The sequence below is a fragment of the Cydia fagiglandana genome, chromosome 15 (assembly GCF_963556715.1).
Source record: "Cydia fagiglandana chromosome 15, ilCydFagi1.1, whole genome shotgun sequence".
Lineage (NCBI taxonomy): Eukaryota > Metazoa > Arthropoda > Insecta > Lepidoptera > Tortricidae > Cydia > Cydia fagiglandana.
Genome location: NC_085946.1, coordinates 16,849,015 through 16,873,251, shown reverse-complemented (window position 1 = coordinate 16,873,251; position 24,237 = coordinate 16,849,015). Strand labels below are relative to the sequence as shown.

At 35.0% G+C, this 24,237-nt stretch overlaps 3 protein-coding genes across 3 annotated transcripts; all 3 read right to left on the bottom strand.

Moving 5' to 3' along the window:
* Positions 1-786: 786 nt before the first annotated feature.
* Positions 787-7,726, bottom strand: LOC134671610 (uncharacterized). Its single transcript, XM_063529469.1, has 4 exons — positions 7,581-7,726; positions 6,229-6,396; positions 1,564-1,753; positions 787-1,043 (listed from the first exon to the last, which is right to left on the bottom strand). The coding sequence occupies exons 1-4, from the start codon at positions 7,665-7,667 to the stop codon at positions 787-789; spliced, it is 702 nt and encodes a 233-aa protein (XP_063385539.1). The 5' UTR covers positions 7,668-7,726.
* Positions 7,727-10,348: 2,622 nt separating this feature from the next.
* Positions 10,349-13,391, bottom strand: LOC134671609 (uncharacterized). Its single transcript, XM_063529468.1, has 4 exons — positions 13,311-13,391; positions 12,354-12,518; positions 11,819-12,018; positions 10,349-10,505 (listed from the first exon to the last, which is right to left on the bottom strand). The coding sequence occupies exons 1-4, from the start codon at positions 13,389-13,391 to the stop codon at positions 10,349-10,351; spliced, it is 603 nt and encodes a 200-aa protein (XP_063385538.1).
* A 3,999-nt stretch (positions 13,392-17,390) lies between these two features.
* LOC134671128 (uncharacterized) lies at positions 17,391-21,590 on the bottom strand. The gene is made up of 4 exons (XM_063528898.1): positions 21,422-21,590; positions 20,928-21,089; positions 19,158-19,347; positions 17,391-17,716 (listed from the first exon to the last, which is right to left on the bottom strand). The coding sequence occupies exons 1-4, from the start codon at positions 21,506-21,508 to the stop codon at positions 17,436-17,438; spliced, it is 720 nt and encodes a 239-aa protein (XP_063384968.1). The 5' UTR covers positions 21,509-21,590; the 3' UTR covers positions 17,391-17,435.
* Between the last annotated feature and the right edge of the window lie 2,647 nt (positions 21,591-24,237).

Below are 24,237 nucleotides of genomic sequence, written 5' to 3'. Positions count from 1 at the left end.
TAAAAAAAAGTTAAAATAAAAATAAATATTTTGTCCATGACCATAAATTTTATACATTTTTTTTATATTTTTATACATTTTCATTTTGAGTTTTAATCGTGTGTCGTTAGATGGCAGTAAATTTACTGTAACTACAAAATTTACTATGGCAATAATATATTAACCCTCCTATTCTATTAATAGTATATTTTCTATTCATTCTCTTTCAGGGTTTTCACTTCATTTCGCAAGCGATAATTAGCGTGAGCGGTCCTCAAGGTCAAAAGTATCAAAATAAAACAAAACCGTAACAAGTTGTTGAATCTGAATTGCGCTCAGTGTATATGTACGATACGGCTCTGCCCTTGGGGTGCATTCAGAATCAGAAAGCTTCAAATATTGTTCTAATTTGATTTTAACAGTGCGCCTCGCTCGCACTCGTACATATACCTATAACATGCGACGTAGCGTATCGTAACTGTATATTGGTATTTATGTTATGTTTTTAGTTCCTATGTACGCCCCCATTGTAGCGTTATTCTATTAAAATTTATAAAATAAACAAAAAATAATAAACTAGCTATGTTACACAAATACCTAATTAAAATGAAATGAATAGATTGGTTAAAAATGTTAATTTATTGATTTCATTATTAAATTTGTATCCCATTATTGTAACACAATCCATAAAATATAAACATTTTTTGTTTAATATTTTTTACTTTTATTGTTTTACTCGTAATGCATATTTAAAACAGTTTATATCAAATACTCTGTCTATAAAGTTACATCACCTATAATTTAACTTTAGGTATTACATTTCTCTTTCGTGCAACAGTTTTGCACAACTTGTTCCTTGTCTGTGCAACACTTCTCCATGCCTGGTTTCTTATCCGTGCAACAGTTCTGCACAAATTTCTCCCCATCCATGTGTTGGTCAGATGTGTTGTGCAGTGTGCATTCCGGCTCGCCTGGGTCTGCATTTGTGTATTGCATTCCTAAGGTCTGCTGCCGTAGTTTTAGCATCTCACTGCGTATCAGCAATATCAGGTATATTTGTACAACTAGAACAATGGAATTAAATAAATACTTAATGTCGTACCTAATAGCAATTGGTCAATTTTGCTTTGCTAGTAAAATTATAGTATTCTAGGCGTAAGTGAAATAGAAATCATTTGATGGAGGTAAAAAGCGACTCTCGTGTGGGCAGTTAACAGTTTAGCAGCGATTTTTAGATTTGCTTTAGTATTATTTTAGATTTCGTACCATAAGTTAGGTACATATTTTTAATTTATGGGAAGTTAATATGAGTTCTTTTATTTTATTAACAATTTTAGTTATATAATCATTATATTTACATGCCTCATATTTAAATAAAATTTATATGTAAATATAATATTCTTTTGTTAATTGTATCTTTAATATTTTTTTTTGTTATAATACATTATACATATTAGTATGGAACTACTGAGCACTGAGCAGTTCCATTATTTACTTACACTTCGAAACTCCTAAAATGTCAAAAAATATTAAGTTCAATTATAAGTACTAATTTAAGTACCTACTCGGGAAAAAAATACTTACAAATAAGACTGAAAGCGATTCCTGAACTGGTGAGCAAATTTAAGATAATATATTTGCGGGAGTCCATGTATGACCACATCCTGTAAGCGATACTGAGGTTTATGCACAGCTGGAAGCAGTTGGCCAGCGTCACTAAGACCAGCCACGCCATGTTGTATATGTAGGATATTTGTAGCAACTTCACATTTTTCTGCAATAAAATACTCAATGAGAAACTCTAAAATGTCTCGTAACTTAAGAGGAAAGGGGACGGCCGCTTCTCCATACAAAAGTAGTCCTATTTTTATTTTAGCTATGCTTCTTCGTTTCATTTTTTCGATTTTTTCTTTGTTACAAAAGTTAGGAGCTAAAAACAATTTCCATACCAATTTATAAATGGTCCCAATTTTTATATTCAGTCATTTAAAATTCAAAAGCTATAATCAATATACATACATCAAATTGTGTCAAAGTTGTGTTATCTTTATATCCAGAGAGGGAAATGGGGACTAGGTTTATATGGAAACGCAGTTTTGGGGTCGTTAATTTTTGTGTTAAATAATAAAGCTTAAACGTAAATTAAGTAAAGGACTCAAGTCAGGTGTTTTTTTTTCAGATTGAAACTTATCGAAATCGCTTTTCTTGGATTTCGTAAGAATCATGCGAACCCACTTGACTGCCAAAATCATCAGACCAGCTTCATGTTAGTATAATATTGCATTGTCATCAGAAATACGGAAGTATGCCAAATTTCATGTAATTAAATCAGACACCAGGAAGTGGTTGAAATTTTAGTTACAAGATTTGAAGCACATATATACAAAGAAGTAAACGCGGCAAAGCTAAGTAAAAATAAGTAAAAAATTCACACACCCGTCTGATATTATGTAGTTATGTAAATATCTATTCACAAGCTTTATCGAAAAATATACCTTGTGTCCAGCGACGATAAAGAGAATACCGAAGGCGATATCAAGGAATATAAAGAAGTCAATAAATGCCACAATCACAAAATCTCTGACCTCCATAGGTCTCCAAGATCTGGTGGCATAAATATACATTATGAATCCACTGTACACAATAGCCAAAATGTTGAGTACCTGTAACAAAAAATTAATAAATAAATATTATGGGACATTATTACAAAAATTTACTAAGTCCCACATAAACTCAATTAGGCTTGTGCTGTGGGTTGTTCGACAACGATATATATAAATACTTTAATACATAGAAAACATCTATGACTCAGGAACAAATCGTCGGGTGACAAGCAAAAGTCACTAACTAACACCATTGAAATTATTGGACAATAAACCGTGTTACAAGTGTAATAAAGTGCATTGTTACTTGAATTTTTTGATAGTACTTAGTGACTTTTGCTTGTCACCCGACGAAATATTCGTAGCAATCCCCTAAATAAATACTTACCCTTACCAGGATTTGAACCCGGGACCTGTTTCATAGGCAGGGTCAGTACCCACTAAGCCAGACAGGTTGTTTAACAAATGTACACCTCTATGATTCTAATTTGAAAATTTGTTTTGGTTTTTCACTGATTTTTAATAAATTATCATTCAAAATCGTCATTTAAAAGTCAATTCTACTTGTCAACATTTAAGGAAACGACTCAAAATTCGCAACCAATTACTTTGCCTCTCTTGTGGATAAAAATAACTTTCTCATCTGAGCACCATATGAGCTGGTGAGGTGAAAAATAATATGAACGCTCATTCCAGACACTTACCAGTTTGGTATATCCCCAAGCAATCAGGCCTTTTCTTAACGGCAAGCAGAAACAACATCTTTTTAACTCTAGGGCTTTTCTTGGCATTTTTACTAAATTCGTTTTTCACTCTCACCTAACACTTATTACTTTTTTAATGGTAGGGACTTAATATTTTTTAATTCAAATTAAGTTCGGAACATGTGTAGCGTCCGTTGTATGATTTACATTAATCTGTGTTTTTTTTTATCACGTTCTGGGTGTTATGCAGCAGACAGTTGTTGTTTTGTTCGTTGAAAGATAACGAAGACAAAAAACCTACCTATTAGTTATGCACTCTGACTGGATGCCAATTATATTTTAAAACATTTTGATATGATTTTAATTTCAAGTTCGTATCATCGGGCATCTCACGCGCACCGACAAGCGCTAGCGAGATGGCTAACTCATTCATTAATAATATAAATAGAATTACATAATACACGTCAAAATTGAAAATAAATTAGATAAATCAAGTTACAATTATTATTCCTTTATTTGTCTTGGGTCTTAGGTTAGTGTTTTACAATGTGAGTATAGAAGTACAATAGGTATAAAAACACAAAACATTACAAAAAATATATAAACACATTCTAAGAAACTTAAACTTAGTCAATCGGTGGCTGGCGGGATGCAGGCGTTTTTTGCTTCCTAGACGGGTACGGGTGAGCTTGCTAGTGTTAAAAGTATGTTTGAGTGTGTGTACGTGTTTGGCGATGTTAAATATGTATTGCTACGGTAGTGTGAGTATGTTATTTTCGATAAAAAATTGTTTTGCTAGTGACCTGGGGCCGACATGTATACTATTCTGACCGCAAGTTTATATAAAACAAAGACACGATGCCATTCTGCTGCTGTTCTCCGTAGTTCCAGCCGGAGCACATAATTGAGTGGAATAGGGAGAAATAGCTGGTACACAGTTGCTTGTGAGGTAGCACGAGAGGTAACCTACTAAGAGCAAAATAGGCACCTGACAATTTGCCACCTATAGTAACTATATGTTTGTCCCATTTAGGGGAAGAGTCAAGGGTAACACCGAGAATTTTTGTGACGTTTTCTTAAATCGTCTTATTTGTCAACCTGTAGCTCTGTAGCTAACAAAGTATAGATCGTAGAGTAAAAATATATATGACCTAATTTGTAGAAAATTTTATGTAGAAGCTTTATTCCGAAGTACATAATTATAATGCTATTAGTACAGACAATCGAGATATGAGCAAAAAGAGGTACCTTCAGCCCCCTTTACACCCTCAGCATCCTCCCACCCCACCTCCAAGGACTTTTAGTATGTTTACCTGGACATCACGAGGTATAATTGTACCAATTTACAAAACTACACGAATTATTTCCCCTGACTGCCCATATTCGGCGTCATTTGACGTGGCTAAAGGAAATGTTAAAAATTTAATTATGGTGGAAAAAAGGCTATTTACTTTTATTTTAATACGCTGTCTATTACAGCTACGGAACCTTTAACTTCATTACATTTCTCTTTCGTGCAACAGTTTTGCACAACTTGTTCTTTGTCCGTGCAACAGTTCTCCACGCCTGATTTTTTATTCGTGCAACAGTTCTGCACAACTTTTTCCCCATCCGTGTGTTGGTTAGATGTGTTGTGCAGTGTGCACTGCGGCTCCCCTGAAGCTGTGTGGTTTGTGTATTGCATTCCTAAGCTCTGATGCCGTAGTTTTATCATCTCGCTGCGTATCAGCAATATCACGTATATTTGTACAACTAAAACAATAAAATTGACGAATTGTTAATAAACATTAAACATGTGATCAAAGCTTTGTTTTTTACTGCCCGTGCTTTTCATAATTATTATTTTTTTCCACAACGAAGCCGAAAAGCGGCAATTTAGTTTAGCGCAGCGGGCCAAAAATGGATGCTTCTGCCATAAAATACAAACTGCTGAGCAGTTTCTGTTCATGGTTTAAACTTTGAAAGTAAATACTAAAATGAGACTAATGGTAACATTCCATTTCTAGCCTGCACTACCGGTCCGGTACTGAACGCGTCGCTGTCATTGTCAATTTCCATAGTAAAATGAACAGTAGTGCAGCTGTCGTTGGAAATGGACTGTCACCTTAAGAATCAATAAAACTTTTCAAAGAGTATTATAAGAAACAAATAATTTTAAGAACTGGAAAAAACAGTTTTACTTACAAATAAGACTGAAGGCTAGTCCTGAACTGGTGATCAAATCTAAGATAATATATGTATGGTACTCGACATATGGCCACAATCTGTAAGCGATTCTGAGGTTCGAGTACAGTTGGAAGCAGTTAAGCAGTATCAGTAAGCCCAGCCATACCGTGTTGTATATGTAGGCTATGTTCAGCAACTTCACATTTTTCTGTAATAAATAACTAATATAAAGATAACCAAACTAGAAACTCCAAACTCCAAGATTTCTTGGAAATTAATAATAATAAAGTTTACCTAATGTTTAGGTTCATAAACGTCTGTCAAGTCAAGCAGGCTCGATTGTACCTACACTAATTTTAACATTTGTGATTGTTAGAAAGTGAGATTCAAATTAACAGAGGTTTGCCAAGTTTTATAATGGGGTAAAAGTAAGTATAGAAGGGCTAAAGTCAGCTGATTTATTTCGGCTTGGACCTTCTTGAAATCTCTTTTCTCGGGTTTCTTAAACAAAGCCATTCTATGTAGTCGACTAGTCGACTAGGTACAAACAGCAACACTCCTAACTCTACATCCGTGGACCTTATTACAAAAGGCATGAGATCCACCGATGTACAGTGAACAGTGTGGGCGATGGTACCGATAGCTTGCTAATTTCAAGCTTTTGTAGTTTCAGCTCTGTGTTGATGAGTCAGTCAGTCAGAAGGACATACGCATTTAAGTAATATAGATTGATAGACTTATTCACAAGCTTTATCAAAAACATATATATTATGTACCTTGTGTGCAGCGACAATAAAGATAATACCGAAGGCCATATCAAGGAGTAAACAGATGACAATAAATGTCAAAATCACAATGGTTTTGGTCTCCAAATGTCTCCTAGGATCAGACGTATAGTAACAAATCGCGAATCCAATGTACATCATGCTCAAAATGTCGAGGACCTAAAACAAAAGATTATCTAGTCTAGTTATTCTTATAATTTATAATAAAAATATTAATAATATAATTCGTGTAGTTTATAAATTATCATTCGATAAGTTTAGTTGCTTCCAATCAATAATGTTATTTATCCTCGTATGTATGAATGTTATAAACAGTAAAAGAAATATTAAATATAATGGTTTGGTCAATACTGCCGTTAGTAGGAAGAAGGACGCAATTGACATGAAATTGAAACCAAGAATATAAGTATTGAAACTTCAAAATTAAAACTTCTGCTTTAACTGTATAAAATGACATAAAACAATTCTGTAAATAGTGTTAGGAAGATATTAACTATCACATTTAATCTTTTATTTTATTAGATTCAATTTAGTTCGCCTATATTAAATATACTAGTTGCTGCGCCGTCAAATAGAACAATAAAGGTAGGGGCCTTGGAAGTCAAGTGCTGCCAACCCTAATAATTGCTCGGAGCAATGCTGAGCCGAGCGGAGCCGAGTTTGACCGATCTCAGGAGTTTCGCACCCCTGCTAATATATCGAATCCGAACCTGATTGTTGATATACATCAGGGCTCTCCAAACCCCGGCCCGCGAAGCGAATTCCAATCCGGCCCGCGGGAGCCAGGCTCGAGGTGTTCAGCCGTAACAGCAGCAACCAGATACACCTCCCCCCCTCCCTCCGTCCGGCCCGCGCGAAAATTCTGAGGCGCAATATGGCCCTCAGGTAAAAAAGTTTGGAGACCCCTGATATACATCAAGATGATAGGTATATACTAGCTGTTGCCCGCGACTACGTACGCGTGGATTTGTATGTTGGCTTCAATCAACACCGGTTAGTATGCGATTCATGAATGGACGCACCATGGCCCAAATCGGGACACGGTTCTTTTGTAAAATAAATAATTATAAGTCAATTAGGCCAAGCGCGTACCACGACTTTTTGTCGCGCGATAATTTAGTCGCAGAAATGTAACGTATGGGTTTATATGGCAGTGCGCTAGTATTCAAGGATAATTAAACGAATTAGGTTGTATGGAAGAGATCGCTTACAGCGATGAGATCGCCTGTTCTTAATACCTTTATTTATAATGTAATCTGTTTTTAATTAGGTTTTTATATAGTGTAATAAAGAATATTTTACTTTACTTTACTAATTTTCTAATGTTTATGCCAGACACATACCATTTTGGTATATCCCCAACCAATCAGGCCTCTTCTTAGCGGCAAGCAGAAACAACATCTTTTTAACTCTGGGGCTTCTCCGTGCATTTTTACTAAAAACGTTCTTTCACTAAAATTACACCCACTATTGTTTTATTTGTACTTAATTAACTTTTATTCAAATTAAGCTCGGAACATGTGTGTCCTTTGTACGATTGATATGAATAAGTAAGTATGTGTTTATATTTATCAAGTAGTCGATGTTATGTAGATACTTATGTAGCAGTCGGTTGTTATTGTTTTGTTCGTTGAAAGATAACGGAGATAAAATACATACCTAGTAACATTGCACCCTGACTGGAGGCCGATTCTACGATACGGATTTGATACGAATTCATGCCTGTGCCTGACTCTCAAGTTGTGCCATCAGACATCTCACGCGCACCAACAAGCGCTATGAGACACACCACACGAACCTAGCAGCCGTCAAAAATAACATGAAATGTTATATCAACATTCAAGTTCTTTTTTTTTACACAAACGTATTAATGACTGTTTATTTCATAGGAAAAAGACAGTAGAAAGACAATAAATAACTTACGAACTAATAACAACCCTAAATATATCTAAAATAAAACAAGGAATATAAAAACTACTCAAAGAGGCCTCCCCGCGCTACCCCCAGCGCAAAAGTGCCGATCACACTCGCTGCGTTACCTCGTTGAATTGCGATGGACAGCCTTTTGCACCAGAAAAAACCCGGAGCGCGGGTCAAGGCCCCTTTCTTGCATGCGGCGACCTACTTCCCTAAGGAAGGTTATTGCCTCAGCACACCAAGATCCGGAAGTCTCTACGGCTACTGGGACGAACAGGTAGTTGGTGAGTGCTGAGTATTTTTGGTGTGTATGTAGGGCCGCCACCTCAAGTAGCATAACATTGTATATGTCTGGTAATAGGTCTTTTTTTGCCAAAAGTTTTAATACATATACAAAATAAGACAAATAAATTAGAGCGAGTAGATGTTTTACATAAAATATTTGTACCTACTGCCTCTATTTTCTTTGTATCCTAACAATTTTTAGCAACTAAATTAGTACTAGACAGATTTATGTAACATACAGGTTAATGCCAATTTTCCTGTAATTTAAGCATGCCGTTTTAAAATGAGAGCGTATCTTCGATTGTATGGGAGCTGCGTTTTTGGCGGCGAGTTCGTAATTCGTTTGATAGATGAAATACCTAGTCAACTGTTACCAAGTTACCAAGTTACAAGTTACAAATATGTAACTTAACTATTGACAAAATTTAAACTATAGTGTCATTTAAATGTGTGACGTAGAAGTGTCATTGTGATTAGCATGTAGAGAAAAATATTATTTTTAAGTTGGATTACTAATAAGACTAAATTCTGACTGTTTCTCTCCCATTTCGTCGGCACCGATCAGTGTAGCCCGCTAACGCGTATTTGTGTGTATAACAGTCAAGGTATCAAAACAAGGTAAACCCATATACCAACTTGTTAATACAGAATAGGCACCCGGTAAAACACAATTGCTTTTATATTATTGTGTTAAGGAATTTCCGATCTTTAGAACAGAGGAATGGAAATTGTATAATTGTCATAAGCTCAGCAGATTTTCTTATGCATTGTATAATCTAAGTAAAAGAGTTAACGAGTCTGCTTTACTGACTGCCTACCATGCATATGTCACGTCTACACTAAGATATGGCGTCATGTTCTGGGGAAATTCCACTGACCGAGAGGCTGCTTTTAAGGCGCAAAAAAAATGTTTAAGATCTGTTTGTCGATTACCGTTACTTGAAACCTGTAAACCACACTTCATTAGGTTCAATATACTAACTCTGCCATGTCTATACATTTTTGAAACTGCGGTTTATGTCAAGAACAACATACATCAATTTTCAATGTTTAAAAGTGCTCGCAGATGCGACAAAATTTACATCCAATCCGTGAACTCTGCTTTGCTTGCTAAAAGTATTTTTGGGATGGCACCTAAAATATACAATAAGTTGCCAAGACATATTATTACAATAGATAATTTAATTGAATTTAAGAAATGCCTGTATGGATTTTTGGCACAAAAAGCATACTATTCGATAATGGAATATTTACTGGACACATTTTAATTTTAATTTAGTTTTAAGTACACTCTTATTTTGCTTGACATTTTACATATTATTTTCGCTTGACATTATATTATAATTAGTGCATGCTCCATCTCTTCTGATTTTATATTTGTATGCCAAATGGTAAAACATAGTGAAACATAAATTATTGTATAAGATCTTTATTTAACAAATAAATAAATTTTGATTTTGATTTTGAATGGTTTACGTCTTAAGAATCCGGGAACTACCGAATTCCGAATAAAAAACAATATTTTGTTCATCTCTCGGATGTTTATTTTATAGTAGTGATTTATCATAAGTTTCTATGAATAAGAAGGAGAAAAGAATAATAAATCCTAGGTACCATATATGTACTAGACAGTCAATAAACATCAATGTATTTTAATTACTTACACCTATTTGAAAGCTTTTGAATTAAACGGATGATTAGATATGCTATTCCTACCTAGGTACAAAACTAAATTAGTATACCTTATTTAGGTACCTACCTATTTTAAATGTTAGAACTAATAATGAATTAATAAAAGTTACCAATTTAATATAATTATATTTTATTTTATACTTCTGGCTACAATATTTGTATTACGATAGGCAAATCATTTACATCTAACGAACCACGCTGTTCAGTCACTGTCGCCTTATTTCTCGTCCGTGCAAACTGTTTGCACGATTTGTTTCTTGTCTGTGCACTGGTTTCTGTCAGATACGTCCTGAAGTGTGCACAGCGGTTCTTCTGAGGCTGCGTGATTTGTGAACTGCATTTCTAGTGTCTGATCCTCTAGCTTTCCAATTTCGCTACGTATTAGCAAGATTATATAAATTTGTATAACTGAAAACAATAAGAAATATTTATCAAGAGAATCAATTCATTGACAAAGTTAGTTTATCAAATTTAGTGAATTTAGAACAGAATATTAGAATAGAATAGAATTGATTTATTCATAATTTCGGTTTAACAGCTTAACCCCGGGTTAGTGGGATGGTGCAAGTGGCAGTTATTCACTTGTAACTATAGGTATAATAATCAGTGATCGGGGATTTCTATGCCACTTGGGGTGAATGACCTCAATCATTATGCTAGTATGGATATGCCGCGGGATTCCGGGATTCGTGTGCGATATAGGAGAGTGTTTTGGCATGTTACTGTTAATCAATTAATCATGCATTATCTAAGCCGACTGAATCACTTCTTCAAACGCTTATCTTATCTACTAATTATTAGCACCGTAGAATGACATTGTAAATACAAACCGCACTGCAGCTGCTTTTTGCACTCATTATATTATTAAGTGCAAAAATACCACGTGTCTTAATGACAAACAACATCCCGACATAACTGTTAAAATAGAAATACGTACGTACATATGTACGGTTTTTTAAAAATGTTTTACTTAAATTATTATATGTACTTATAAGAACATTTTTGTATAACTTAATAATTGTTTTGATTAATATTTTTTCTTTAAATCATAACCAACACTGTTTTTTTACAGTCCTTTATTTTATAAACGAATTACCAACACCGAAATAGCGTTTACTTTTCGAGCAGTTTTGTTCCTATCGCGGGCCAAGCGGCGTATCCATATTACCATTTCGACTTGATATCCCGCGGTGTGGCAGAGAAATCCCCGATCACTGATAATAATACATATAATAAAAGTAACAAGTTGGTTTCAAACCATATTGTACTTCTAATAGTCGCATCGGTATATAGAACTGGGAAAGTTAGTACCTGGACTTATGTTTAATCAATATTTTAATGGAGCTTTTGTTGTTTACATTATTTACGGTCGGTCCAAGTGTAAGTCCATGTATTTGAATAATCTTTAATCTAAGTATTTAATTGACGACCGCTCTGGCCTAGTGGGTAGCGACCCTGCCTGCGAAGCCGATGGTCCTGGGTTCGAATCCTGATTCAGGGCATTTATTTGTATGATGATACAGATATTTGTTTCTGAGTCATGGTTGTTTTCTATGTATTTAAGTATTTATATATTATATATATCGTTGTCTGAGTACCCACAACACAAGCCTTCTTGAGCTTACCGTGGGACTTAGTCAATTTGTGTAAAAATGTCCTATAATATTTATTTATTATTTATTAATACCCATACGTACATATAAGGCTGATCCCGAGTCCAGATCCTGCAAGCACTTCTAATATTATGTATCTGTGGTCTTCGATGTATGACCATATTTTTTGTATGAAATCGATATCTGAATATAGTATGAAGCAGGTTCCTAACGCCAACAAACCCAACCATACCATGTTGTACACGTATGACACCTTCAGCAACTTAATACTTTTCTGTAAAGAAGTATAACATACTATTAATATCATCATCTCAGCCATAAGACCTCCACTGCTGAACATAGGCCTCCCCTTGGACCTCCATTCGTACCGGTTGGAAGCGACCCGCATCCAGCGGGCCAATTAATATAATTATTGAAAAAACATAATCCAATGTTGATTTATAAAATATAAACAGTGGACCTTAGTATAAAAGGCATAAGGTCTACCGATGTACAGTTAACAGTGTGGACGATGGTACCCAAAACATAAGCTTTATTGAGCTTAATGTGAACCTAGGTCGATATGTAAAATTGTTCTATAATATGTATATAAAAAAATAACATAGTTACCTTATGTCCAGCCACGATGAAGACAATATTGAACAATATATCGATTAGTGAGCAAGCGCTAATAAATATGTATATCACCAGATCGGTAGAAACAAATCTTAAACTAAATAGAACCAAAAAATAAAACATCAATGATGTGTATGCTAACATCAGCATGTCGAGTCCCTGTAACAATCAATACAAAAGTAATTTGTCAGCAAATATATAACCAATAAGTACCTAATATCTGGGAGACCGAGCTTTGCTCGGAAAACATATAAAAACTCAAAAATGTTCGTTTTCCCAGAGATAAGATCTAGCTACTTAGATAGATAGATAGATAGATAGAATACTCTTTATTGGCACACCTCAGTAAAAAGATACAAAAGAAAAATACAATTGATTAAATGTAGAGGCAGACAACAGGCGGTCTTATCGCTAAAGAGCGATCTCTTCCAGACAACCTTTGGGTAGCGGAAACAGAGAAGTACTTAATTGAAAAAGTAGGGGTTAGATCAATTTTTCGACGCCGAAAATTTCCATATAGCAAATTTTCATCGAAGAGATGTTTCCGGGTCCCCAAAATAGATATATAAATAAATAAACAAGAATTGCTCGTAGGTAGTAGATAATTTAGACAAAAATCAAAATACGAATTATAACAATATGACTTTATTTTTTTCTGATTACCTATGTGATTGGGGTGCCATTTTCCTACAAACATGTTCATATAAGATAGTTTTACTAGTAGCAGCTGCCCAAACTTATCCGTTTACTTTTTTAGAAAAGCCAAAAGTAGTGCGCGGCCATACATTTACCAACAACGCCCATTTGGTGTAAAATTAGTTTGACACATCAGATTTCAAGTCAGAAAGGATGTCCTACATAAGCATAATATAATATACAACAGACACAAAACGAGCCGATTGGTATAATGACGCTTATCATATAGGTATAGTTATAAAATGTATTACTTACCACTTTAGCATATCCCCAAGCAATCAGTCCTCTTCTCAAGGGTAAGCAAAAACAACATCTTTTGAATTCAGGGGCTTCCATTTCATTTACATAAGTATAGAAATATGTCACTCAAATCACTTACTATAAATTTCTCAAATAGAGCTACGAGTAGGTATAACTATTATCAAAAGACTTTACACATTTTTTTTTATATTTAAATAAATTAGCGACAATTTAAGTAGGTACCTACATCTGTTTCATAGTCGGTTTGAAATAGATCTGCATTTCCGTTTATCAAACGGTGGGTGGTATGTATATCAATTAATGTTTGCTGTATGTGGGAAGAGATAACTATAATACAAAAACCGGGCAAGTACGAGTCGGACTCGCGCACGAAGGGTTCCGTACCATAATGAAAAAAAAACGGGAAAAAAATGCAAAAAAAAAACGGTCACCCATCCAAGTACTGACCACGCCCGTCGTTGCTTAACTTTGGTCAAAAATCACGTTTGTTGTATGGGAGCCCCATTTAAATCTTTATTTTATTCTGTTTTTAGTATTTGTTGTTATAATGGAAACAGAAATACATCATCTGTGAAAATTTCAACTGTCAAGCTATCACGGTTCGTGAGATACAGCCTGGTGACAGACAGACAGACGGACGGACGGACGGACAGCGAAGTCTTAGTAATAGGGTCCCGTTTTACCTTTTGGGTACGGAACCCTAAAAATGTGGAAATTGCAGATGGGATTAAAATACCTATGTATACCTACGTTAATGTGATCTACAGTGCGACATGAAATAGTAGAAATTAAATGAGGTCTCTACTTTCTACGTAACTGACACATTTTTGATGTAAAATGCTTAAACATGGCAACAATTTAGTAGCTATGGAATGTATTTAGTTCCATTTTATTTAATTTTGTTCGGTACTTTTGTATATGTACGCACAAATACTACCCAACAAACAATTAAGCGACACTTATTTTTGACGATCTTAATATGTATTCATCTTTATATTCGGTTGTAATAAAAACATGTAATACTTATTGAGAAATAAATGAATCTAAATCTAAATCTAAATCTTAGCACTTATTTTATCACCTAAAGACATAGAACGGCTGTAGAATAGCTACATATTCTAAGCTTACAGGCTCTGGTGACATCAAGGTGTTTAAGAGGTCCATGTATAGCTTTAAGATCCACAATAGCCGTTTTGGCCGCTATAATGCATCTTAAGCAGCTAGTGTTATTTTCACTTAAGGTTCTAAACAGGCGATATAAAGTCTTTTATAGCTCCGTGTATCATAATCGCTACTTAACTCTCTTGTATCACTTACAGTCGAAAAGAGAAGTTATCAGTCACCATTATCGATCATGTAGTCGCAGACGAGCGGTATTCAATACCTTAGTACATCTTATACTGTTATTAGAGTCTTACTTAGAACCTAAGCCTATATCGCCATGTTAAGATGACCCATGAATCAATAAGCAAAACAAAAATTATTAATTAGAACGTAAATACTTCAAAAAAATCGATACTTTTACTCAATATTGACCTAATGTTAGTATTGTTATATTTAAAACCGGACTTCACGTATATTGAGTAATTTTTCGAAAATTAAATACGGTGGACCACAAATAAAAAAATATTATATTCAGATAAATATGCAAAGGATTAGAGGCCCATTAAAATTTTGTTAGTAATACATATAGTTTTTGACGGTGTAATTAATTTCGCCATCATAAATCCGCAGATAACTCCTGCATCAGTGAACTAAAATAATTATTTGCTTTTAATTATCCGCCATTACCTTTCACTTCAAGCTGTCACAGAGCAAGCTTACGAATAATAATACAAAATGGAAACATCTGCAACCAAAGCAGATATAGGGTTAAGGAAAAAATGTGCAATTACCTTCTTGAGTGTTACAAATATTGACTTAAAATGCTAATATACCATCTAAAGCTGAAAGTATCATCTATATGGCCCTACACTACTACTCAAATAGTTAGTATTCGCTTATTTGGCACCCTTTTAAATCCTAAGTACTTAATCAACGCTATTACAACACTACTTTAGCGCTCTTCTACTACAACAGTTTGTAGTCACCTATATGCAACCCATCTAGCTCTTAAAGAATTAATTAACACTATTGTAGCTCCACTATACCGCTCTTATGTCTCTTTTTTTATCCGCTAACCCTACTGTAGCACTGTTATAAATCTTATGGTGATAAAATTTGTGCCCAATCCGGGGTTAAAACGGGGTTATAGCCGGCTATAACTCCAATTTTTAGAGTACTAACAACACCTATATAAAGAGTAAATAGGCGCTTATATAAATCTCTTCTAACCCTTAAATTTAGCGCCTAATATTAGTTGGGTATGTATTTTCTTTTATTATTTTTCAATCGGTTAATACAGTAATCGACTAGCATATTCCAAAACGGGATAAGCCTGCAACGGAAAGCTTTTTGAAAGCGCGCAACACTAGAAGCTCGAGTGTTGCCATTATGACTTTCCTAACGATCTCAAAATCGAATCGCCGTCGCTAACTGCTCGCTCCGTAAGCTTGAGCTATATAAAACCAAAATCAAAGATCAAAGTGTTCAGCACAAATTGAAGAAGTCTCTCGACGCCAGCCTATGCGGTTGCTACATTCACCATCGAAGGAACAGGGGCCCCTGAAGACAGCTCCACGTCATACACCAGGTTAGTCCCAAATTCTGGTCAATGCTAGACTAAATAACAACTTTCTCCAACAAATTTTATATTATGTTATGTCGCATTATAGTTAGGAAGTTCTGATTGTTTATAATATAATATAGGTATTATGTTTATAGTATCTATTTGCTTAGGTACTTGTTTTAGTTTGTGAATTTTTTTGCGATATAAGAAGGTAAGTACCTACTGAATAATTTTCGTTGTTATTGTTTTAGACTATTTTATTTATCATTTTGCATATAAACCAGTTCTCCTCTTTTTAACCGACTTCAATTTCATAGAAGGAGGAGGTTATGTATTCGGTTGTGGCTATGTTTTTTTTTATATATGTTCACCGATTACTCCGAGACCCGTGGGTCGATTTGAGTAATTATTTTTTTGTTCGAAAGAAGGTGCTTCCAAGGTGGTCCCACATTAATCTGGTGCTGTTCTGATGATGAGATCCATGAGGAATTGAGGGAACTCCTCAATTTTTCAAAGCACATGTATGGTGATTTGGGTGTTTTCTTAAGCAACTCGAGCATTTTCTCTTGAAAAGCACCAATTTGATGAAGTGGACCTGATGATGATGAATTTTTTGATGATAATCATGACGATTTCTTAAAATGTAGGACGTTCAGCGATCTCCTGCCTATTTTCATCCCAACGGAATAGAGCAACCAGAGCGGCTACCGCGAAAACAGAAATTCGCAAATTGCGGGGATCTTTCTCTTTTACTCTAATGAAGGCATTAATTAGTGTCAGAGAAAAATCCCCGCAATTTGCGAACTTCGATTTTCGCGGTTATAGCCCAGTATGTGCTGATGGATCTTACGCGGACAATACCCTATGCTGTGGAAAAGGCCCATGTAACGTAGGCTGCTGCAACTGGGACAACGGGTGCATAGATGCCTTACTCGAAAGGATGGGTGTATTCTCCGCTCACGGCCATCACTCAAAACCTGCGAGCGAAGGTGTCAAGAATTATGTTGAATTGGGAATTCAGAAAGCTGGCACTTCGAAGAAAAAAGGGCGGGCAAAGGAAGTGGCCAAAAAAATTGTAGATCGGTTTAAATTGGGTTAAATTGTTTGTTTAGTAAGAGCAGAAGCTTACTACGTTGAAATATCGAAATAAATTTACTCAAGTATTTATACTTTTAATGTCTTTACAGTGTATGTGTGTTCAGTATCATTATAATAGGTAAGTATTTGAATTGTATACTTAACTTATGTAATAATTATACTAATTTTATATTTACTTTACTTATCTTAATCTGCATTTATGTTCTTGAGCTTTTAAGCTTTTATATCATGTGCTTTGATTATAAATTGTAATCTTATATTAAATAATCTTATTATTATTTAAATACGTCTTATTTACATTCAATAGCCATGTTGCCTGTATGTAATTACCTATTGTAACATTCTTAATTAGCTTATTTTTCATCCATGCAACAGTTTTCCCCAAATTGATTCTTATCCGTGCAACATTCTTGCACAAATTGTTTCTCCTCCGTGCAACAGTTCTGCACTGCTTGTTTCTTATCCGTGCAACAGTTCTGCACTGCTTGTTTCTTCTCCGTGCACTGTTCTGACGTATTGTGAAGCGTGCACTGCGGCTCACCAACTAAATGATTAGAGAACTGAATTTCTAACGACTGGTTCTGCAATTTTACCATCTCGCTGCGTATCAGTAATATCACGTATACTTGTACAACTGAAAAAGATGAAAATTATATCAATATCATTGTATTTTATTGTAAATTCATTAATTAAAAACACGACTGCTTAATTATAAGCGAACTGAAAAGCTAAAAATAATACGTATAATAAGAATGAAACTCATAGGTTGCTTATATACAGGTTTTTTAATACACCGTTTGCCAAATTAAAACGGCAGATAGGTTGAGTCATTTGCTATCTACTGTTGCCTAAAAAAAATTGCCCATGTTTTTTTACTACTGCGCAAATAAAAATTTGAAATTCACTAAAAACTGGCATAGAGCTGAAAAAAAAATCGTGCGCAAAATTAAAAAATTCTTTGCCGTTTTAATTTGGCAAACAATGTACCAAACACCCTGTATGTATTTTAACCTCCTAAGACCCACCATATAAATTTCAATTCAATTTCTTTATTCATAACGTAAAATAACGTTTAAATATTTTAATGTGAACCTTATTTTATAAGGAAATTAAATAAATTAAATATAATTTTTTTAAGGAAATTATTTATTTAATTAGTCTGTGGCCATGAGTAAGCCCATTCATAATTAAAAAAAAAAAACCAATTTCGTTTGTATTAAAAAGCAATGAAACAAAAGAAATGCTACTTTGTTTGGTTAATGAAAGGTTTAAATTAGGTTGCACGAAACGATATGTACGTTGTAATGTACATTTATTCTCAGGAGATTAAATCGTCTTTCAAAGCTATTCATTTTGATACCCCACTCGATAAGTTTGCAATATAATTTTTTCTAAACATCTTTTTCTTCTAAACCTATGTTACTAGGGATGGTGTAAGGATTCTAATGATATATTATACATCTAAATCGGTTAAGGCATTTAGAAGTTATGGTGGAATAAAAACACTCACATACAAAAATGAACCCTGAAAACAATACTCTCCTTTTTTGGGCAGTCGTGTAAAAAATGCCACTATTCCCTTTATTCATAAAACTTATCAATATCTTACAAACCTCTGTTAAATTTTGTCACTTTCTGACAAACAGAAATATCAAAATGACGAATAGGGACAAACGATTATCAACAGTTTGTTAGATTTGACAAGCTTTTATGAATTATGAATAACACATTAATTTAATAACGCCATATAATTATGTAGAGTCTGTTCGGAAAAAGAAGAATCTTGGAATGTATTAGGCCCCATACATTGCACGACTCTTCTCTTTCTGCACAGACAGGCCCCGTGCATTAACTATATAATAGGGGGCAGCATAGGAGTCGTCAGAATTTTGGCGCGGGGCATAAATGTGTCATTTATGCTTCCGATGTGGCCCACAAGATGGCAGAATCTACTATGCACAAGGAAACGTACCGACGACAATTAGTAGATGATAGCACTTGCTTTGGCAATGTATATGTGCACAATACTTATATGTTTCCGATTCCGGCCACAAGATGGCCCTATCTATACTTACAAATGACACCAAACGCAAGAGCCGCGCTGACCATAAGATCAACTAGGAAGAACGTGTAGAATCCCATATATTGCGACAAATAATAGATGTAGTAAAGGTTTGTGCAGATTTTGAAACAATGAGCCAAAATCACTAGACCCAGAGACACCATGTTGTAGATATATGATACTCGTAGCAACTTGACGCTTTTCTGAAAGAAAGAGTTGATACTTGTTATTGAATCATAATTAGGTAATAGCAAATAGTAATACGTATTACTGTAATTTTCTGCCGCCAGGGTGCAGCACTAGCAGTACTAGCACCCATCGTAAACCGTAGAGTAATTTTTTCTAGACTAGTCGGGAAAGCCGACTATCCGGACACATTTGTAGTCGGCGATTAGTCGGCGACTAGTCGGCAAAAATGGCCGATTAGTCGGCACTTTATTAGTGAAAGAAAAAAGAAACCAACAGTCAATATTTACCATTATGTTTCATGTCTATTTTACCAAAATACCTATTCAGGGTGTGAAAACTTTTGTTCATGTAATTCTCAGGTCGATCTCAACTGATTCTCGTGTAATTTCATAGAAGTTCTATACTTAAAGGATTTTATTATAATTTTATTACAGTTTTTTTTTTAATGGTGGAGCCATGGGAAACTATTAATGTTATTGCAAAATTTAGAGACTTGTAAACAGGGCACGTTGCTCGTAAAGACGCTGACCACAGGGGATAGGTTCTTAACTGGCGACTACATACGAGAAATAGAGCCTTGGAAATACCTCCTACAAGTTGTACCTACTAACGGTCTGCTCAGGATCGCAAAATAAAAAAAGACAGAAATTGAACGAGGATTCTTGTGATAGGTCTCTGAACCTGTAGAGAACACCTTTTAGCCAAGCTAATATATGAATAGCGCAACCAAAAGAGCAAAACTATTGTTTTTCACCTGAACTTATACGAAACTAATGATCTGGCCGACTAGCCGACTAGTCGGCCGACTAATCGGCCATTCGAGCGCCGATTAGTCGGCTAGTCGGCTAGTCGGCCAAATCAATAGTCGGTACATCACTAATTTATACTCTTTACATTTATTTTGGAGCTAAGATACACTAGTTAATGCTCCTTCTTTATTATATTCAACATAATTTGGAAATTACTTTGGACCATCATAGTTGTAAGTTGTGGACTAAAGTTACCTGATTTTACGGTATCATTAAAGTAATAGGGTCCAATCTTTCAAAAATAATAAGCTTTTGGCAAAAAAATCATTTTTGGTACAAGCTTTTATCGCCGACTGTACTTTTTTTCCCACAGGCAACTAATACTCATCGAGACAATTCTAAGAACCCCAAACACAATTAGGTTTCGTTGTTTTATCACAGAGTTCCTATGGCCACCGCCTCCCGGTCTCCATCCTCTAGCGGGCCACCATACAAGGAAAATTGGCAATCGAATTTGAATCCACGGTATTAGAAAATAGAGTTGAATTTGTTTTGTTTTAAAATCGAACGAAACGAAATAAAAGAAACTCTATTCCATTTCATTAAGATTTAAATTTCATTGGAGGTAATTTGTATTAGTATTAGGACATTGAACCCCAAGAGTCAGATCAGCTCGATGACACCATAACATTGCATTGCCACCTTGCGTATGTATGCAAAATTTCAGCTCAATCGGAAACCGGGAAGTGGATCAAATTTAACTTGCAAGATTTGATTACACACAGACAGACAACGGTCAGGTGAAACTAAATAAAAGCTTGTAAAATATAGACAAAAGCTCTCACCCGATGGCCGGCGACGACGAAGACAATATTAAAACAAGTGTCTGTTATCACGATCGCAAAAATGACAATAAAGATTGCGATGTCTTTAAAACTAAAAAAACTGTGGCGCCGAATCAGAGAGCATATCAGTATTACGTATGCGAACGTTAACACGTTGAGGACCTGGAAAAAGGAAATAAACTGTTATAAATATGCATGTATAAACAGAAATACTCTTAACTGTCCATCGGTGGACCTTATGCCTTTTTAACCGACTTCCAAATCTCAAAAGTAGGAGGAAACTTTAACTGTTTATTACACACATTAATAAGAAAGTTTACAAACAAAACTCCTAATCAATTATTATTTAGATTTTAATTGAGTTAAGTCCAAGTAGATTTCTTGTGTTATTTTGGAGTAGTATCGTTATATTTAAAAAAAGTATGGGTATGCGTTGTTAATTTTAAAAATTCGCAAAATAAGGGACACCCTAATAATGCTAAGTAGGTACTTACCAGCTTGCAATATCCCCACCCGATCAACCCTCTCCTTAAAGGAACACAAAAACAACATCTTTTAAACTGTGGTGCCTCGCTTCGCATTTTACACACTTCTATTTAACTCTAAAAACTGAATTTTATTCTTTAAGTATTTGTAATTTGTTTTTTAATATAAAATAAGTCTCATCTAACCGGGGGTTCGTGATATTATGATCTCAAATGAATGTTTTATCTGGTTTTGTATTACAAATGTCACTTAATTATCGGAGACCACTGTGTAGGCGGTGTCATTATTGATAACATTCTATACTTATATTGAGCATATTTATTTATTTGTAATCGCTTACTTGGAACTAACTGTAATGTTTATGATGTCAGAGGAAATTCCGCTTTACTATCCTTTTAATTTAGCTTTATTATACAAAATACAAAGAAAAGTTCAGATAAAGAGTCTAAAGGTTTTTTTGTTAAACAAATTGAAAGATTTAAAGAGGACATACTAGTATACGAGATATAATAAATTAAGCAAGCTACAATAGTTATTTGTTTTACAAGGGGGGAAAGTTGTTGTTTAACCGCTCGTGCTCATATTGATACTCGAGCAAGCGAAAGATTCCAAAATTGAACCACGAGCGTACCTAGCGAGTGGTTCGAAAAATGGAATCTTGAGCGTTGCCCCCAAGTGAAACACAAAATTTTTCACCACACCAACCCGAAGCAAATTTTAAATGTAAAATATCATACAAAATCAAACCAAATGAAATCCAAATGAATGTTATTAAATATTTATCATCCAAAATCATTATCTAAAAGTCAATTCTACCAGCAAACTTAAGAAAACAACTCAAAAATTGCATTTGATTACTTTGCCTCACAATGTGAATAAAATGCAACTTTGCTATCAGTTTTTGAAGTGCAAATAAGCCTTTCCGAGCTGGTGTGGTGAAAATAAATAAATCCAGGTTTATAAATTAATTATTATCACCCAATCTATACATATAATAAAGCTGTAGAGGGTCGAAAGTCTGTACATGGAAGATATTTGAAAAAAAGTTGGCTGGGGATACTTAGAATCGATAACAGAACACGTTCCAACAATTTTTAGAATTTTTGTCTGTTTGTCTGTTTATCTGTTTATCTGTTTGTCTGTTTATTTGAACGCGCATCACGTGAAAACGGCTGAACGGATTTTGATGCAAACTTTACTAATCTGTCGAGAAAATCTCCGGCCAGGTTATAGGCTATAAAAATTCAACCCTTAAAAGGGGGGGGGTAGCTACAACACTCGCTTGATTTAAGTTTGCCCCTGAATCTTATGGCGCTACTTAGGAAGGAGGGGCAAACTTTTTTCAAATATATGCTACCACTATTGAGTACCCTGGTAAACTAACAGGTGGCGCTGAATTTAATACGTATTGACATGAATAGCCACCGAGGAAGGTTTTTGCCTAATCAACTCTAAGCTTAGATGAGGGGGTACGGACATCAACAAATTTAATTGAATAATTATGTCTATTTAATAATATACAACAAAATTAAACGACAGTAAATTAATTACCCCTCATTGCACAGTGACATCTTTTTCACGACTACCCAAAAAAAAAGAGAGAGAGTGTGTATTGTGTTTTCAGCGTTCGTGTTTGTATGTAGTATGTAGGTATATATTTATTTATCTGAGTTTCTTTAATACACCTTAACTTCTGAATGCCTTAACCTTAGCCCGACGTACGTGCCACGCTGTACGCTTACCAAAGCCGGGCGCCGAAGGCGCCTTCATAGTCAACCACCATCATAGCCTCATAGTCATAGCCTTCGGACCAGTGCCGGATTAACCAATAAGCAATAATAAGCAAAACAAGCACGTGCTTAGGGCACGTTCAGGGAGGGCACCAAAATGCCAAGTTGAAAAAGTAGAACAAACACATCGTTTTTACCACACGATTTTTTTTAGCTGTCCAAAAGCTAATTTGCAAAAATAATGGCGCGTAATTCTTTGGGAAACAATCGGTAGCAGTAGAAGAGTCGTGATTACATGCATAGATTCGATTTCAACCCACTCTTTTGCGGTTCGGCATTAGGTCTTATGCGAGGCCTTCTGCCTTACGCCTGCCCAAAACTGTCCCATCCCTTCTTTGTATGAAATCCTGGATTCGCGCCTGGTTGGGACTAAAAGTAAAATTGCGTTTTTTATATCGAAAAATTTTCGCGCTCGCTTCGCTCGCGTTTTTAATAACTTTCTAAGGTATAATAAAGGTGACATTCGGGTGGCGACTGCAGCAGCATTACTCTGTTGCAACGTTACTGTCAATTTTCGTCATAAAATTATGTGACTGATTTCCATACTAAAAGTAAAAATGTACAACTGTCTATCATATTGCGTTTTTTTATATCGAAAAATTTTCGCGCTCGCTTCGCTTGCGTTTTCAATCACTTTCTAAGATATGATAAAGGTGACATTCGGGTGGTGACTGCAGCAGCATTACTCTGTTACAAGGTTACTGCTGCAGCACTGTAAATTTTCGTGATAAAATGATGTGACTGATTTCCATACTAAAAGTAAAAATGTACAACTGTCTATCAAATTGCGTTTTTAAATCGAATAATTTTCGCGCTCGCTTCGCTCGCGTTTTCAATTACATTCTAACCTAAGACATGATAAAGGTGACATTCGGGTGGCGACTGCAGCAGCATTAGGTACTCTGTTGCAACATTACTGCTGCGGCACTGTCAATTTTCGAGATAAAATGATGTGACTGATTTCCATTCTCAGCTGTAATGCGGCAATGCATTTCACTCAATTTACCAAAAAAAATAATGTAATCTTAATGACC